General features: G+C 58.5%; 2 protein-coding genes across 2 annotated transcripts; one reads left to right on the forward strand and one right to left on the reverse strand.

Annotated features, from left to right (window-relative positions):
* Window positions 1-166: 166 nt before the first annotated feature.
* On the forward strand, window positions 167-1,696 carry LOC9271595 (pectinesterase inhibitor 12-like). The gene has a single exon (XM_015772939.3). The coding sequence runs from the start codon at window positions 202-204 to the stop codon at window positions 811-813; it is 612 nt and encodes a 203-aa protein (XP_015628425.2). The 5' UTR covers window positions 167-201; the 3' UTR covers window positions 814-1,696.
* On the reverse strand, window positions 815-1,696 carry LOC107277382 (probable pterin-4-alpha-carbinolamine dehydratase, chloroplastic). The gene has a single exon (XM_015772940.3). The coding sequence runs from the start codon at window positions 1,644-1,646 to the stop codon at window positions 1,035-1,037; it is 612 nt and encodes a 203-aa protein (XP_015628426.1). The 5' UTR covers window positions 1,647-1,696; the 3' UTR covers window positions 815-1,034.
* Window positions 1,697-18,486: the final 16,790 nt, after the last annotated feature.

Below are 18,486 nucleotides of genomic sequence, written 5' to 3' on the forward strand. Positions count from 1 at the left end.
AGAAGAAAACAAAATTAGTAGTGCCTAAATTGGCGGGAGTGCCCTTGGGCGGGCTGCCGCATGCGACCACACACTTGTTGGCGCCCGCGTGGATCTCTCCATCTATACATGGGTGTTCGTCCACACATGTCTTGTTTAAAACCCAAAAAAAAACAAAAAAATAGATGCTCACAGATAGAAAGAAAAAGGAGGAGAGCAAGAATGAGAATGAGCAAGGCCCTCGCCGCCGTGGTGGCCATCTCCGTGAGCCTGAGCGCGGCCGCTATGGGCGTGGACGCGACGGTGGAGAGCACCTGCAGTGACGCGGCCGCCAGCGACAAGCGCGTCCACTTGGCGATGTGCCTGTCGCAGCTGGGGCACCACCGCGACGCGGACGCGTGGGGGCTTGCGAAGGCGGCAACCCTGGTGGGCGTGGACAAGGCGGACCTCGCCGCCGATGACATAAAGGAGCTAGAGGCCGGGGCAAGCACGGCGGGCATCAAGCCAGCGCTGGCGGAGTGCGCGAAGCAGTACCGGGGCGTGGGCTTCGCCTTTGCCAGCGCGCACGACGTGATCAACAATCGCGCCTACGACGTCGGGGAGAAGAAGCTGGACGAGGCCCTGTCCCTGACGCAGAAGTGCAACGCCGCCTTCGCCAAGATCGGCGTCCCGCTGCAGCAGCCGCTGGCCCAGCTCACCGCCGACACCATCCAGATCGCCATCATAGCTAAGGCTATCACCTGCCTCGTCAACGTCAACAATAATCCAGCTCTGGTTGCGGCTGCGGCTGCGGCTGCTGCAGCCAAGGCTCCCCAACAGAGCCAATACCCATAAATTTAATATCATATCATCCCTTTTTATTTGTTTTTTGGTTTTGGGCACAAATTCTGCCGGTGCCTTTGCTTTGAAAGACTACTAAATATTTTATAAATTCAAAACAACAACTACTCCGTAGTAGTGTACTACTCCACAAGCGATTGAAAGCCAAAAAAAAGATACTACTAATTGATTGATTGGTTGATTGATTGATTAAGGGGATATATGTGAATGAAGAATCAGGCCCAGACTCTCTTCTTGGGGATAAGGTCGACCGTCTTGACCTTGTCTATGCGAGCCGCGACGATGAAGTCATTGACGGTGAGGCCGCCGGCGGAGGGCGTCTGCAGCTCGGCCCTGACCTGGTTGGGGGCCTCGAAGACGACGGTGGCCGGGGCGCCGTCAACCGCGGCGTTGATCCTGGCGACGAGCTCGTGGCCGCAGGCTTCGTCCCTGACCTTCCAGACGCACTGCAGACGCATGCCGTCGGCGTCGTCGAGGAGGCGCCAGCCAACCACCTTGTGGAGGAGGCGGCGGGCGTCGGCAGCGTCGACGGGCGCGGGGTTAGGCTCGAGGGGGAGGCGCGCGATGGAGAGCACGGAGAGCGTGGGGATGAGGATGTTGTGGAGGGTGTCGACGTTGCCCAGCACCCTCTCGCCGAAGTTGCTCTCGATCTCCTCCGGGAAGGGGTCGCGCGCGCCAAAGTCGCCCAGCAGGTCGGCCATGGCCACCACCACGCTCTTTTGCTTCCTCCGCACGGCGAGCTGATGAGGCGGCGGCAGAGGAACCCGCCGTCCGAAGCAGCAGGCTGCTGCGGCTGCCGGCGCGAGGATGTGGTTGGTGAGCGCCATTGGATTGGATTGGAATGGCGATGAGGAACAGCTGCAGCCACCAGTCCACCACTCCACTCCAGCAGCGAGCCTCATCCTTTATCGTCATCGCCACACAGGCCCATGGGCCCACGCACCCCCCACTTCCTTCCTTCTAGTCCCTTCCAGTAGTACCATTCTTCTAGCCCCTTCCTCCATTTGTCCTTCATCAGCCGGCCACACATTTTTTTCTCTCTTCAAACATCCACTACTACTGGACTACCTTCGACAGAAAGAAGGGCTACATTTCACAACACCAAAGCACCACTAGCATCAATCCAAATGGTTGACTATTCAAAGTATAACAACATTACACAAACAAACATTGACAGGAAAAGCAACTCCTCGTGTATTTTTTTCCTTTTTCACGAAAGATAATATACAAGTCATACATGACAACCCTCATACGTCTGGAATACGATTCCTAGCGCACTCTTAAAAAATATGGTTAATTAGATCCATGCCATTAAAATTATGCAAGTTTCGAAACATGTCATTAATGTACGCCCGCTATGTTGCCCTGGGAGCTCAAGGTGCCGGAGAGCACCGGGTAGGTCCACCCGGGGCTCTTCACAAAGGTCGGCCTTGTCGCGTCAAGCACCAAGGTGGTCGTTGACGGCGAGTTGGAGCGCGTTGGGCAGCTGCTAGACGGAGGAGGCTATGAGGGTACATCAGGCAACGTTAGTGCAATGAGGGAGGTTGGAAGGAAGGTGCACGAGCTCGCCAGAGAGGAGAAGCAGCCGCTCTTTCCTCGGTCCTCGTTGCTTCGACATCGTCGTTGTCGGTGATATGGGCCCGGGGGTATGCGAAGTATGGGGAAGTCTCCTTCCCGTCCAGCCACGCGACCCTACAGCCTGGCTCTCCCCTCACATCTCGGACGACGCAGAGGCAGCCAGGGGGCCTCGGGGTGCCACGTCAGACCCCTCGGGCCCTCGTGCTACCTCGCCCCGAGGCCCTCGCCCGACCGCCACGTGGCGGGGGGGGGGGGGGGGGTGGGGATGAGTGGGTGTAAGTTCAAGTGCCTTAATTTGGTTTCGGTGATTAATGACAAATCTAATTATATGAGACTAACGTTTTTATGAGCCTTTCTTTGACTAGTCTCATTTGGATATGGAAGTAAAAATGATGAGAGGTATGTATTAAACTTCACATACTCTAACTAGGTCTCTCTTGTGGATCCAAAATATAGTGTGAGCTTCATATTTGATCTTTATTGATTATGTGCATATGCGTTCCTTCATATCCATATGTATGCACATCTTGAGAGGGAGCTTATTCTATATTTTGTTTATTATAAGATTTCTATCTTGATTTGAAATCATTTTTCATCTCATCTCTCTATATTGTTTATATCGGGTTATTATCCATCACCAAAGAGAGAAAAGATTGAAAGATCTTGGATTAAACAATTTGTGTAATTGTTATTTTGGTGATAGATGATAAACCGATGTTTATGGGATTAACCTCTCTTTTGCATAAGTTGTCTACTAGGTTATTTCCCGATAATGAGATGTGGAAGACATGCATTCTTTTGTGATGGACCTTAATCATGACAAGGATGAAATGCATAGAGATAAAACGATATGTACCACTTCTTATCTCCTACTTTTTGATAGGTTCATATATATGATTTCCATGTTATTGATATATAAGTGTGAGACTAATGTTTACTCGAATGTTATCTTATTTAGTCTCATTTACATTGAGAACATGGAGATCATGAAGGTATATGTTTTATGTTGGTCTACATCATTACTACATATGCCTTCTCTATATGTATAGGATAAACCCCATTGGCCATTCTCTAATTATGCATACACTTGCATCTCTTGTATATTTATTTGTATGCATATATTTAGGGGGAGCAAATCCTATACATTTATTGTGCATGTTCTAGATCCATGTTGTTCACCTATTATTTATATCTGATCTTTGCACTTGAGCTTGCATACGAGTATATGACACTTGTGATGTTAATGAATACTCAACAAACATATCCATATCTTTCATATGCAACTGGTTGGTCATCAAGTGAAGGATGACAACTGATTTGTTGAGACTAATGTTCTCCTTTGAGGTGTGAAAAGGAATAGGTCCTACTACGATGAGGCTAATGAATGACACCATGGGTTAGTGGTCACCAAGCCAAGGACATCGTCATGTTGGCAAGAATGAAGTCAAGCTTGTGATGAGAATAAAGTCTTGACAAAGGATGGACAAGACCTCAGCATAAACATGGTTCAACTGGATGGTCACAAGTGTTGATCTCGGCTCAAGCTTGACCCCAAGATGGATGGCGCAAGGCAAAGGTATAATGTAGCTAAGAATGTTTTCTTAGTCTTTTCCCGGTCTTGGTGTTTGGTGTAGACCGGATTTGCTAGATAGGCGCCGTACTATCAAGAGGGGTCTATGAAGCGAGCTTGTGGATGATCTTGTGCCATATTAGTTCATATGCATGTAGGTGCATTTTGTGGGCTTGTCTAACCAAGTGTGATGAGTTTTCTCAAGTCCTAAACCAAGAGATAAGTGGGCATGTCTAATAGGAGTGAGTGATATCTTGTGGGTATGTCCGGTGGATATCCTTTGGAGTGTGAGCCCTTTATCCTTGACTTAAGTTGTGTTTATTGGATGGATTTTTCATGGGTTGGATGGCCCTTTGAATAAGCTTTCCATAGAGTCCAAGAACGCCAAATTTCGAGACCCGAGTCAAGAGATATCGCCGTTTTACTAACGGTCGGTTGAGCTGAAAAGTGACCTGCGGTCTGACCGTGGGCCTTAGGCCGGTCTGATCGGGTCTGTTAGCCGGTCTGACCGGCGTGGTAAGGCCGGTCTGACCGGCCCCACTGGTCTGTTGCACTGGTCTGGTTTTTGGTGGCGATACAGAGCTGCCAGAGCCGTAACCGGTCAGACCGAGTCGACGGCGGTCTGACCGAGCCGTGGACGGTCTGACCGGCCACTACACTGCGGTCAGACCGGCCAGGTTGAGTAGGCTCAATGATTGCCCTGTAATGGCTAGTTTTCTAGCCGTTACAAAGTAGTCCGGTCTGACCGGCCTCACAACGGCGGTCTGACCGACAGAGCACAAAGTTGGGGATTTCGGTTCCAACGACTAGTTTTGGTGGTTGGGGGTATATATACCCACTCCCCAGCAGCAAGGGTAAGGTTTTGGCACTCCATTGCATTATCTTGAACCCTTCCAAGAGCTCTCACACCCTTGTGCACTTAGTTTATCTAGTGAGGTGTTAGAGAGTGAGTTAAGCCAATCCAAGTGTGTCGGTGACATGGGACCGGGGGTATCTTGACTAGAGGTTTGGGGCAGCCGCGGTCACCCACGTGGCCTGACCCCCTCGGGGGGGTCGGGCCCGAGGGTGATGTGGCCGCCCCTCCCTCTGTCTCCCCGAGGGGTCGGGCCGCTCCCGTTTCGGCCCCAAGGGCTGGGACGCCCCGACCCCCTGTGGTTTTGATGCCACGTGTATTGGTTAGGTGAGCACAGCGGGGCTCACCTAACCGCATTTATAGCGGGTTGGACAAGCGCACCACGCCGCATTCAATGCGGCGCAGCGCTCGCTTATCCGGTCCGTAACCGGTCACAGTGTGTGACCGGTCACAGACCGGTCAGATCGCGGGTTAGGTGGCAACAGGCGGCCTGTCACACGCCTCGCCCCGTCCCGTCGGAATGATGAGAGCCTCTAGGCACTCGTCCCTAGCCGGAGCCGGCGTGCTAACTCCTGAAGTTAACACGTCAGTCCCGGCTAGATTCATACCAGGCTTCATCGCAACCATTACAAGGAAGTCATTTTATGAAGAAGGGCTGACGTGTGGCATGCTAAACTGACGTGCGGCATGCTAAACTGACGCGTGGTAGACAAGAATGACCGGTTTGTGACTGGTCTGACGCCGGTCACGTCATCAGCAAACAACCGTGCTCCCACGTTGCACCTGCTTCCGGTGGAGTGGAGGTTGGTATGACCCATCCCATCGGAGGGTCATTCGGACAGCAGCCATTGCAAATCTCCGCCCATTAATGAAGGAAGGACAGGGATATCCCGGTGTCAGGCGAAGGTACGAGCCAAGTTTTGGTCAAAATAGGATGGGTCCCCACCCAAAAGAAGGGTAGGTAGAAATGGTGTATGTGGTATCCCCTTGAGATATAAAAGGAGGACCATGCCTACCAGGACGGGGGGAACGGGAGGAAGAGAAAAGGGAGAAGAAAAGGGGAGCTCGTGAAAGGAAGAGCGGAGCTCATAGAGGAGAGAGAGAGGGAGAGGGTCTCTAGAGTTTGAACTCTCTTGCTCTCCAGCTCTTTGTAACTCCTTCATACACAGATCCACCAGAACACAGGAGTAGGGTATTACGCTTCTCAGCGGCCCGAACCTGTCTACATCGCCCGTGTCTTGTGCATTTGCTCTCTCACGAAACATTCCACAGATCGAGGGCTTAGAATCTCACCTAGCGTCCCCGGCCGAACCGGCAAAGGGGGGCCCGCGCGGTCTCCCGGTGAGGAGCCCCACGCTCCGTCATCTGGCGCGCCAGGTAGGGGGCGCGTGTGTTTTTCTAAGCTCTCGTCCTCTTTCGTGTGCGCCAAGCTTCTCCCGCTCAGCCCAATGGCCGAACGGGAAGTGGCGCACAACCTCTCTCCAAGCGCTAGCGGTGACGACGGGGAGCAGAACCCGCGCCGTCGAGCTCGTACTCCACCGCCCCCCTCTCGCCGAAGTCTTAGGTGGGAGGAGGCGCTCGAGGGGGTCAAAAGATCCACGACTTCGCCGCCCACGAGCGATGAAGAAGGACGGCGAGACGGGGAGCGTCGCCTCCTCGTCTACGGCGATGGTAGCACGCCCCAGGGCGCGCTCCAAGCTGCGGGCGCGCTCTTGCGTCACCCGCCTGTCGTCCCCGATCCAGAGACTCCAGCCCGACGTTGGCTGGATGACGTGGCCGACTTGGTCATGACGGCACAGCAGCGCCTAGGCGCCGGTGGGCGGTCCTCCGCCACCAAGGCCTCTGGCGCTGCTACCGTCGGCTCCGTGTCGTCGAGGCGGAGGGCGCGGCGAGCGGCGGCCGTTACCCGCCGTTCGTCAGCCATTCCCTCGTCAACGCCTCCGACCCAAGAAGATGTGCGTAGGGGGCCGGATGCCCGCCTCAGTATCGAGCGCCGGCGCAATGGTCGTCGTGCTGCCCACGCAACGGAAGGCGCTTCCTCGTCCGGAGCGCCATTTCGGTTCGGGTGCGGGGACCAGCCCCCCGTGCCCCCGGTTGGTGGTGTCGGCTGTCGAGCCTTCGGAACGTCCATTGGCCCCCAAGGTTCCGGCCCACCATCACCGAAAAATATGACGGAAGCGTCAACCCCGCCGAGTTTCTTCAGGTCTACACGACCGGGATCGAGGCCGCCGGGGGTGACGACAGGGTCATGGCGAATTTCTTCCCCATGGCCCTGAAGGGACAGGCGCGGGGTTGGCTAATGAACTTGCCACCCGCGTCGGTCCACTCTTGGGAGGATTTGTGCCAGCAGTTCACCATGAACTTCCAAGGCACATATCCGCGCCCAGTTGAAGAAGCCGACTTGCATGCGGTACAGCGAAGGGACGATGAGTCTCTTCGCTCGTACATTCAGCGGTTTTGTCAAGTCCGCAACACACAACCATGCATCCCCGCACACGCGGTAATCTACGCGTTCAGGGGGGGCGTGCGGCACAACCGCATGCTCGAAAATATCGCCTCCAAGGAGCCCCAGACCACCGCGGAGCTTTTTCAGCTCGCGGACCGTGTGGCTCGCAAGGAGGAGGCCTGGACCTGGAATTCCACCGGTTCCGGTGTGGCAGCTTCGGCCGCCCCCGGATCCGCCGCTCGGTCAGGGCGGCGGGACAGGAGGAGGAAGAAGAGGTCGGCCCATTCCAACGACGAGGGACACGTCCTCGCCGTCGAGGGAGCTTCGCGGGCCACCCAAAAGGGGAGGCCTGCGAGCGACAAAAAGAAGGAGGCCGGCGCTCCCAGCAGGGAGCGCCCGACCGGCAAGTGGTGCACCGTGCACAACACCTCCCTCCACGACCTCGCGGACTGCCGCGCGGTCAAAAGTTTGGCTGAGCGGACGAGGAAGTGGGAGGAGGAGAGGAGGCAGGAGCGCCGTGAGGGCAAGGCCCCGGCGGCTCCCTCCGGCAACCGGCGAAGTGAGGCCAAGCAGAAGGCCCCCGCCGAGGACATCGACGATGGCGACGATGACCTAGGGTTCCAGGAGCCTGGGGCCACCATCGCCACCGTCGATGGGGGAGCGTGCGCTCACGCTTCTCGTCGGAGCCTCAAGGCCATGAAGCGAGAGCTTCTGGCCGCGGCCCCTACCCATGAGGCGATGCGGCGGGCGCGGTGGTCGGAGGTTGCCCTCACCTTCGACCAGACCGACCACCCGCCGTGCGTTGCCCGGGGAGGACAGATCGCGATGGTGGTTTCCCCCACCGTTTGCAACGTGAAGTTGGGGCGTGTCCTCATAGACGGGGGTGCAGCCCTCAACATCCTTTCCCCCGCAGCCTTTGACGCCATCAAGGCCCCGGGGATGGTGCTTCGGCCGTCCCAGCTGATTATCGGTGTGACGCCGGGGCACACTTGGCCGCTAGGTCATATCGACCTCCCGGTCACCTTCGGTGGATCCGCCAACTTCCGCACGGAGCGGGTGAACTTCGATGTGGCGGACCTCAGTCTGCCCTACAACGCGGTCCTGGGGAGGCCCGCGTTGGTGAAGTTCATGGCGGCGGTCCACTATGCCTACCTCCAGATGAAGATGCCGGGCCCCGGTGGCCCCATCTCTGTCCATGGCGACCTCAAAGTCGCGCTTGCTTGTATAGAGCAGCGCGCGGACCACCTCGCCGCCGCGTCCAAGCCCGAGGGTGGCAACGAGAGGCTCAGCACCTCCGTCCCAGCCACCCCGAGGCAGCGGATGATCACGTGTGACGAGGTCCCGGTCAAGGAGGTTGCCCTGGGCGATGGCCCGTCCAAGACCACACGAATCGGTGGTCTTCTGGACGGCAAATAGGAAGACGCGGTCGTCTCCTTCCTGCGGGCAAACGCCGACGTCTTCGCCTGGAGACCGGCTGACATGCCCGGGGTCCCCAGAGAGGTGATTGAGCACCGTCTCGCCGTGCGGCCGGGCGCAAGGCCGGTCCGGCAGAAAGTGCGGCGGCAGGCCCCGGAACGTCAAGCCTTCATCCGCGAGGAGGTGGCGCGACTTCTGGAGGCCGGATTCATCCGTGAGGTCCTCCATCCGGAGTGGCTGGCGAACCCGGTCGTCGTTCCTAAGGCGAACGGCAAGCTTCGGATGTGCATCGACTACACCGACCTTAACAAGGCATGTCCTAAGGACCCTTACCCCCTGCCACGCATAGATCAGATTGTCGACTCCATCGCGGGGTGCGACCATTTGTGTTTTCTAGATGCATACTCTGGTTATCATCAGATTCGCATGGCTAGGGAGGATAAGGAAAAAACTGCATTCATTACCCCCATAGGAACTTATTGTTATACGACAATGCCTTTCGGGTTAAAGAATGCAGGTCCTACTTTTCAGCGTACTACTCGAATTTCTTTGGGTAGCCAAATAGGACGTAATGTTGAGGCCTATGTTGATGACTTGGTTGTGAAAACGCGCAACCAAGAGACCTTACTCTCGGATCTAGCGGAAACTTTCGAAAGTCTCCGCTCCGCCCGCATAAAGCTGAACCTCGATAAGTGCGTGTTCGGCGTGCCTGCGGGCAAGCTTCTCGGGTTCTTGGTCTCTGCCCGAGGCATCGAGGCCAACCCCGAGAAGATACGAGCTATAGAGCGGATGCGCCCCCCAGCAAGCTTAGGGATGTGCAATGCGTCACCGGCTGCATGGCCGCCCTAAGTCGGTTCATATCGAGGCTGGGAGAGAAGGCGCTACCCCTATTTAAGCTCCTCAAACGCTCCGGGCCGTTTATCTGGACGGAGGAGGCTGAGCGGGCCTTCACTCAGTTGAAGGCGTACCTCAGTTCTCCCCCAGTCCTGGTCGCCCCGGAGCCAGATGAGCCGCTGCTACTTTACCTGGCGGCAACCCCGCAGGTGGTCAGCGCGGCGTTGGTTGTGGAGCGCGACGAGGACAACCCTCACCCCGCGCATCCCCACCTTGTGTCGACTCGACCCGGGAGAGAGCAGGCAGGAGAGGCCCCCGAGCCGAACGGCGGCCCGAGGCCCCCGACGGCCGGAGCTGGCCCTCCGCCTGCTTGTCCGACGGTGCCAGGCTCCCCCGACCCCCAGGATGGCCCCGGGGCCACTGCGGGAAGGCCGCGCCTGTCGCCCGACGACCTCCGACCCCGAGGTCGTCGGCACAGAAGCCGAGTGCGCCCCGCGCGGCCTCTCGGACGAAGAGCGCCCTGGAGATGCGGCCCCTAGCGAAGGGGATCGGCCCCGCCGAAAGGTGCAGCGGCCCGTCTACTTCGTTAGCGAGGCCCTCCGGGACGCTAAGACCCGATACCCTCAGGCCCAGAAGATGCTTTATGCTATTCTGATGGCTTCAAGGAAGTTGCGCCATTATTTTCAGGCGCATCGGGTCACGGTGGTTACGTCTTACCCCCTTGGCCAAATCTTGCATAACCGAGATGGTACTGGACGGGTGGTGAAATGGGCAATCGAACTCTCTGAGTTCGATTTGCACTTTGAACCACGCCACGCGATCAAGAGCCAGGCCCTCGCCGACTTTGTGGCAGAGTGGACCCCGGCCCCTGAGCCCATCTCCGTCCCCGAGACCAGCTCGGGCCCCTCGCAGCTGCCTCACACCGCCTACTGGGTGATGCAGTTCGACGGCTCCTTGTCTCTTCAAGGCGCCGGTGCGGGGGTCACGTTGACCTCGCCGAGCAGAGACGTCCTCAGATACATGGTCCGCCTCGATTTTCGGGCGACCAACAATATGGCGGAGTACGAGGGACTCCTTGCGGGACTCAGAGTGGCAGCTGGACTGGGGATCCGCCGCCTCCTGGTGTTAGGCGACTCCCAGTTGGTCGTCAACCAGGTCTCCAAGGAGTACCAGTGCTCTGACCCGCAGATGGACGCTTACGTGCGCCAGGTTCGGCGTATGGAGCGCCATTTTGACGGGATAGAGCTTCGGCACGTGCCCAGGCGGGATAACGCGGTCGCCGACGAACTCTCAAGGCTCGCTTCCTCGCGAGCCCAGACCCCACCGGGCGCCTTTGAAGAAAGGCTTGCCCAGCCGTCGGCGCGACCCGACCCCCTAGGGGAGACGGACACGCCTGAACGGCCCCCGAGGCCCGTCGGAGTCCAGGCCTCGGGACCCGAGGGGAGCGTTCCCGGCTCCCCTAGATTGATTGCTTGGATCGCTGAGGTCCAGGCATACCTCACAGATAAGACTCTACCCGAGGACCGCGAAGGGAGTGAACGCGTCCAGCGCATCTCCAAGCGCTACGTGCTGGTGGAAGGGACCCTCTATCGGCGCGCGGCTAACGGAGTCCTCCTGAAGTGCATTCCTCGGGAACAAGGCGTCGAGCTTCTTGCCGATATCCATGAAGGCGAGTGCGGAGCCCACTCCGCCTCACGCACCTTGGTTGGCAAGGCCTTTCGCCAGGGTTTCTATTGGCCGACGGCTCTCAACGATGCGGTTGACCTGGTCCGGCGGTGCAGGGCGTGCCAGTTCCACGCCAAGCAAACCCATCAGCCAGCCCAGGCCCTGCAGACCATACCTCTTTCATGGCCGTTTGCTGTCTGGGGGCTCGATATCCTGGGTCCGTTTAGGCGGGCCCCGGGCGGTTTCGAGTATCTGTATGTCGCTGTCGACAAGTTCACTAAGTGGCCCGAGGCTTACCCGGTCATCAAGATCGATAAGCACTCCGCGCTTAAATTCATCAGGGGCATTACTGCTCGGTTTGGGGTGCCTAATCGTATCATTACGGATAACGGCACCCAGTTCACTAGTGAACTCTTCGGTGACTACTGCGAAGATATGGGCATCAAGCTCTGCTTCGCCTCTCCCGCCCACCCCAGAAGCAATGGCCAAGTGGAGCGCGCCAACGCAGAAATCCTCAAGGGCCTCAAAACCAAAACCTTCAATATCCTCAATATGGAGGAGTTGCCAGCGGTGCTCTGGGCGAACCGAACCACGCCAAGCCGAGCAACCGGGGAAACGCCTTTCTTCCTCGTCTACGGCGCGGAGGCGGTTCTCCCATCCGAGCTCACCCTGAGGTCCCCTCGGGCCACCATGTACTGCGAGGCTGATCAAGATCAGCTTCGCAGAGATGACCTCGACTACTTAGAAGAGCGAAGGCGGCGCGCGGCCCTCCGAGCCGCGCGCTACCAGCAGAGCCTGCGGCGCTACCATCAGCGCCACGTCCGGGCCCGATCACTCTGCGTCGACGACCTCGTCCTACGCCGCGTCCAAACGCGTGCTGGACTGAGCAAACTCTCACCAATGTGGGAGGGTCCGTATCGAGTGATCGGCGTCCCCCGGCCGGGCTCCGTTCGGCTGGCCACGGGCGACGGCACAGAGCTGCCTAATCCGTGGAACATCGAACACCTTCGTCGCTTCTACCCCTAGTGGGAGTCGGGTGTCAGGTCTCGGGCTCGGGCCAACCCCGCACCCCCCCGGGCGTGCAGGGTTGGCCGGGGGCTACCACATGCATATCCTTATCTTTTTTCTCTTCCGTATTTCAATAAAAGCATTTTCGATTTCCTGAGGACTGTGTCTGTGCCATCGTTTCCTTTTGAAGAATCTTGGCTTGAAGTAGCATGCTCGTGCCCGACCCTGCCCTCGGTGGCCCGGGCCGGCTAAAATCGCCAAACGGGGCCCAGAACCGAGCCGTGCCCCGGGGCGTGGTGAACTCCGGGGGGGAATCGGCAAAGGCCCACAATCGGGTCATCCATAACCCTCGGTCACCACGTTCTCGGCCTGGCCAGTCTCGACACGCGGATCTCCCTAGGCACTAGCCCCGACCCGCGCCGCTTGAGGTTGGGACCTGGGCACGAGCCCTCGTTCAATCCAAGACAAAGAAGGACCGCGGCACAGACCATCCTCGTCTCATACACTCAACAAACAGAGTTGACACAAAAATTTCTTCTTTATTTGATTGCAGATTGAATTAGTTTATACAAGAAGGGGGCCCGAAGGCCTCAGAAGAAGAAAGAAAAAGCTATTTAAGATTGGCGGGGGCCTGGGGGCTCACGCCGACGCGCCCGGGTCGCCGGCCTCATCGTCGCTGTCGTCCGCACCACCGTCACCGCCCTCCTCGTCGGAGTCGAGGGCGAACACGAGCCGAGGAGCCGTACCCTCGAAGCTGTGGACGATGTGGTCGGCGGCGTCCCGGACCTGCGCGCGCGCACCATCCTCGGTTCCAGGAGGGAACTCGTCCAGCGCTGCCCACGGGGAGAAGTCAGGGTCCTTGGCCTGGTAGCTTGCCAGTACGAGCTCCACCGTCCCCCGGGCGAGGTCCCTCGAGGATGACTTGATCGTCTCCTCGAGCTCCTCGGGGAGCCGCTGGAGGGTCCCGGCCATCTCTGAGAGGCGCTGGGCGAGGCCCCCCTGGTTGGCGGCGTATTTCGCGGTCCGCCCTCCCCAGAGGCCCGCCTGTCGCCCGGCACGGTCTAGACGGGAGACGGCGTCCCGAAGCATGCCGGGCCCTACCTCGCCCGCCAAGCGGAGGGCTTCGACCTCCCCGGCGGACGAGTCAAGCGCGCCCTGCAGCTCGGCGATGGTGTGTTCAGCGGCTGCGAGACGGGCGGCTAGGTCGCCGTCGCCTGCGGCCGCCCCGCCGCTGCGCGCCCTCGCGTCCAGCTCCCTTGCCCGCGCCTCGAGCTTAGCGGCCCGCTGATCCAGTGCGGCCCTCTCGGCGCGGGCACCTTCCAGATTGTGGCGCGCCTGCTCCTCCCGCGCTGCCTCGCGGAGGGACAGGCTGTCCACCAGCCTTTGCGCCGCGGCCTCGGCCTCCTCGAGAGCTCGCTCCCGCTCGGTGAGCGCATCCTCGCGGAGGCGGAGTGCGGACTCCTCTTCGGCACAGGCGGCCTCGTGCGCCGCCAGTGTTGCCTCCCGGATAGCGACGGCGGCCTCGCGGTCCGCCAGGTCTCTCTCCTTCGCGCGGGCGCGCTCTTCCAGCGCCGCGGCGCGAGCCTCAAGGGCCTCTTCGCGCCGCCGGGACGCCGCCTCGTTCTCCGCCGCCCGCCGTTCCCGGGCAGCGGCGGCGTCAAGGACCCCCCGGGCGGCGTCGAGCTTCTTCTCTAGCTCCGCCGCCCGGTTCCCGTATTGGAGGCGGAGGTCGTCCCGCGCCTCGTTCAGCACGGCGGTGGCGATGAGGGCAGTCTCCCGCTCCTCCTCCACCTCCCTGGCGATCTCCGCCAGCTCCCTCCGATGGGCCTCGAGCTCTGAAGTGTGCCGGCGGTGTGCCTTGCGGCCCGCCTCTACCATGGCCTCCACCGAGCGTCTGTCACGTCCTGATAAATTCATCCCGAAATAAAAATCATTCCCTAAAAGGAATAATAGAATTAAATTAAAATTCGAAAAGAAATTGGCAAACACTAAAATACGTACCAGAAAAATTCGAATGTGGCCCGGAGAATTTTTGTTAAATTCTCCTTGGTCTAAAAGGAGCCCTCAAATTTTACTTGAATTTTCAGAGCACAAATAATAATTAAGAAGAAATAAACAAAGTTAAAAAGGTTTTATAAAAAGAAAAACCCTAAAAAAGTTCCCTTTCCCTCCCCCTCTCCCTCTTGGGCCGGTCCGGCCCAGCTCCCTCCCCCTCCCTCTCCTCTCCCCGCGGCCCATTCGGCCTCCTCCCCGCGCGCGTGCCGCTGACGGGCGGGCCCGCCCGCCTCCCTCGCTGACGGGTAGGGCCCACCCGTCATCCCCTTCCTCCCGCCGCTCCCGCCGCCCCGCCCGCGCCCTAGCGCCGCCGCCGCCGCCGTGAATCCCGCCGCCCCCGTCCGCCCCGCGTGCAATCAAGAGGGGGGGAAATATTCCCCGTGATTCCCTCCCTCTTTCCCCCCATTTTTCCCTCCCTCTCTCCCTCGGATTCATTTGGAAACCTCTCTCCTAACCTCGCCGGCGCCATCAATGGCGACCGGATCTTCCGCGCCCGTTTCCCCCTCGTCCGGCCGCTCTCTCCCCCTCCCAACCCTATATAAACCTTCCCCGTGCCTCCCTCCACCGTTTCCGCCACTCGCCGCCCTCTCTCCCCGTCGGAATCGAGCTCGCGCCGTCGCTCTCTCTCTCCGCCGTCACCGCCGAGCTCCGGTCCGCCGCCGTCGTCGCCCCGGACCACCTCCCGCCTCGGCGTCGCCACCTTCGGCTTCACCGCATCCCCGGCGACCTCGTCCACCCCTCCGTTTCGCACGCCGACCGCCGGAGCACCGTCGACCCCGTCCACCCGAGCCGCGCCGCCGCCTTCCTCCGCTCCGGTCGCCGTTCCCGTCGTCGCCGTCGACCCGGGGTGAGCCGTGGACCGCTGATTCGTTTCCCCCTTCCCTCCCCTCTCTCGGCCGCCGCTCCGCCGTACCTATGGCCGCCGCCGGCGACCATAGGGACGCGGGCGCGCCGCCTCCCGTCGGCTGTGCCGGCGTGGCCGCCTTCGGGCGCGCCCCGCGGCTGCCGTGTGGGGCCCGGCTGTCAGCCGCCCGCGCCCTTAGGTGCGGCTGACGCGTGGGACCCACGGCGCCGGCCGGTGCGAGCCCGGGTGCGCCCGGTCCACCGTGGACCGTGGGGCTGCCGCGTGGGCCCCACCCCCCGTGGACCCGGTCCGCGCGCCCCTCCCCTCGGCTGACGCAATAAATCTATTTTAAATTAAAATTTAAATGAAGAAATTCGCAAATATTCATTTAAAGAGCATATAAACTTCAAATGGCCATAACTTGGCCATTTGAACTCGGAATTGGACCGTTCAAGTCTCTAATTTTTCCTTAAGAAGTCAAGAACCCATTTTTGTGCTTTGTTTCTGCTTGTTATATGGAGTTTATTAGAGTAAAAGCCTTTTCTTTTCCGTTGGTCGTGTAGACGCTGCAGCTTCGGAAGATCCGCTCTTCGTGGAAGTTGAAGCCGGCGTTTGGGAAAGCGAGCAAGGCAAGTCACATCATCCTTGAACATATTGAATCCCAGTTTATAAAATTATGTTGCTTTAAAATTATTGCATTATCGCTTTATTTAAATTCCCGCGTTATCACTGTTTTATCTAGCCATGCCTATTTACCTTTGTTATGACCTTATTATTATTATTGTTATTATTACCTTGTTCACCCTAGGATAAACAAAACCCCAACTAGTGGGTACTCTATTCATGGTTCCACTAGTATGAATTTAGGTAGATGCTTCGCTGATTAATTAGGCAACATTAGGTGGTTTTATAACTTTAGACTTTGGGAATTCTCATATCATTTGGACACTATGGAATGGTTGGCTTATGTTGGAATTGGACACACACCTCCCCCTCTATTCAAAACCCCCAAAATGGTTTTAGGCTGGGCTCGAGGTGCGTGGTTGGGTTTTGTTAGTCGTACCTCGGGTACTATAAGGATTAAGCTCGGGCCTCTGTTGCAAAGCACTACCGTACTTCCACATGTCTAGTGGGTAAGGCTTAGTTTGTGGCTCAGTCTGGTTATAAACAAAAGTACACGGATGGAGATGGACGAAGTCGGGGGTCGATGGACATCTCTAGGACAAATGAAGGCTACACGAGCTGCGGCCCGGTAGTCGAGATGTCATGGCACAGGGCCGGTGTCCTGCTGCTGGGGGCTCAGTCCTGCCTACTTGTCCCGGGGGTTCCGGCCGTAGGTAGGGTTGGGTCGGTACTCTTGTTTATGGCTAGGATGGGTTGGGAACTATGTCACGTCTTCCGTCCTTATACCGTGGTGGTATGTGGCACGTGGTTACACATGAGGAAGATGTGTCTTGTGGGTAAAGATGTACACCTCTGATCAGAGTATAATCTATTCGAATAGCCGCGCCCTCGGTTATGGGCAAGCCGAGCAATGTACCCAAGTTAGTGTTTTAATTCTTAAAACCTGCTTAACAACTAAAATGTGGAATGGTTGGCCTGGGTTGGCTTGGGACGAGCTGGGACCCAGGGTCGGGTTGCCAGTTCGGTCTGAATCATCGTAGGCCTTGGGTTAAGGCAGGTTCGTGTGGGTCCACGGCCTTGATTAATAATATTGTATAGCTCTAGGATCGTGTTTACAAAATAGCTTTGGGCAACTAAGTGACTTTTAAATGCTGTTTACTGCAAAACTTAACCCCTATATTATTATCCCCTTGTACCCCCTTGCATTAATTATGCATCTCCGGTGTGGCTTGCTGAGTACTGTGATTGTACTCATTCTTGCTCAATCTTTTCCCCCCCCTTCAGTAAGAGAAGCTTTGGAGAAGATGTCTTAGGTGGAGTCCTGGCTTATACCCTAGTTGAGCGCCTGTGAAGATGGAGCCGTAGGCCCGCTAGTCCGCTGCTGTTTATTTTTGATTGTCAGGCCTTAAGTGCCTTTGTAATAATGTAAATATTATCGATATAATAAAGATGTGCCTTTTGTATCATGTTTGTGTGGTGTACCCCGGCTTTTCCTGGGACGGGGATCAATACACTAGCGTTCGGGAAAAGGCAATTTTCTCGGTCGCGACAGCGTCTCCCCTCTTCGACACGCGCCCACGCCGCGTCGAGCTCCGCCCGCTCTGCCTGTAGGACCTCCATCTGGGCACTTAACCCGTCCAACACCGTGGTGTTCGCGGCGGCCAAGGCCTGCAGAAGGAGCTCCGCGCTCAATGGGGCAGCGGAAGGCATGGGGGAGAGCCGCCTCGGTAAGGATGCCGCACGGCTCGGCCCGCCGATCGACGTGCCGGACTCGGGGACGTCCCCCGAAGCTGGCTCGTCCTGAGCGTCGCCCGAGGGGTCGGGCCCGAGCGGTGCGCCAGCGGCCTCATCGTGGGTGGCCTCGGAAGTCATCGTCGCCTCGGGCGGAGTCGGGTCGGGGGCTTGGCAGGCCGCCTGGCGTGCGCGCGCCGCCTCCGTCTCCCGGACGGACTCCTCGGCCCGGCGGAGTCTGGTCTCCTCCCAAACGGCTTCGTCAGCCTGGCGAGCCCGGACGGCCTCCTGGGCAGCTTCTTCGGCTTCCTGGAGGTGGTTTGTGGCTTCTCGCCGGTCAGCTTCCCGCCTCCGGGCCTCCGCGGTCGCCGTCTCCTCGGCCTCAGACCGGCCGGACTTGGAATGGCAGGAAGGGCGCGATGGGATCTCGCTGAGGCAGAAGAAAAACCAGAAGACGAAAAATGGGTGAGTGAAAACTTGCCTTGGGAGATGGGAGAATGAATACGGCCGCAGTGGGCGCGGGGACGAACCTGCGAGGAGGTCGGCTAAACGACCACCTTGGGGGGAGATGAGCTTTCCCCGGCATGGTTCGATCCCCCCTATCTTGCGGAGCCGCTTCTTTTTTCGCTCCCCCTCGGGCTGCGACGTCGGCACAGCACCCTCCGGGCGCCTGCTGCTGGCACGCACCGCCCCGCCCCCTCAGGGAGGAGATGGGGAGGGGGTATCCTCCTGTTTCCTCTTCCCCCGGGCGTCGGCAGGGCGGCTGCCCCCCGGGCCCCCGTCACGGGGCCCAGAAGCACGACCCCCTCCCGGGGTAGATTGTTCCCCCCTACGGCTCCCGCCCGCGCCATCGTGGCCTCGAGGAGCCCGCTCCCCTGACGCCCCGACCGCCTGCATGATGGTCAGGATGTTGGCGCGCTCTGGATCGCTGCAGAGGGGGAGGACACCTTGGGGGATGAGGAATGCCTCCACGGAGCTGAGATTCAACACCCGTTGGATCACTATCTTGAAGTCCTCAGGGTCCCAGTCCCATTTGCGCCCAT

This window comes from Oryza sativa, chromosome 3 (genome assembly GCF_034140825.1).
Source record: "Oryza sativa Japonica Group chromosome 3, ASM3414082v1".
In the NCBI taxonomy this organism is placed as follows: domain Eukaryota; kingdom Viridiplantae; phylum Streptophyta; class Magnoliopsida; order Poales; family Poaceae; genus Oryza; species Oryza sativa.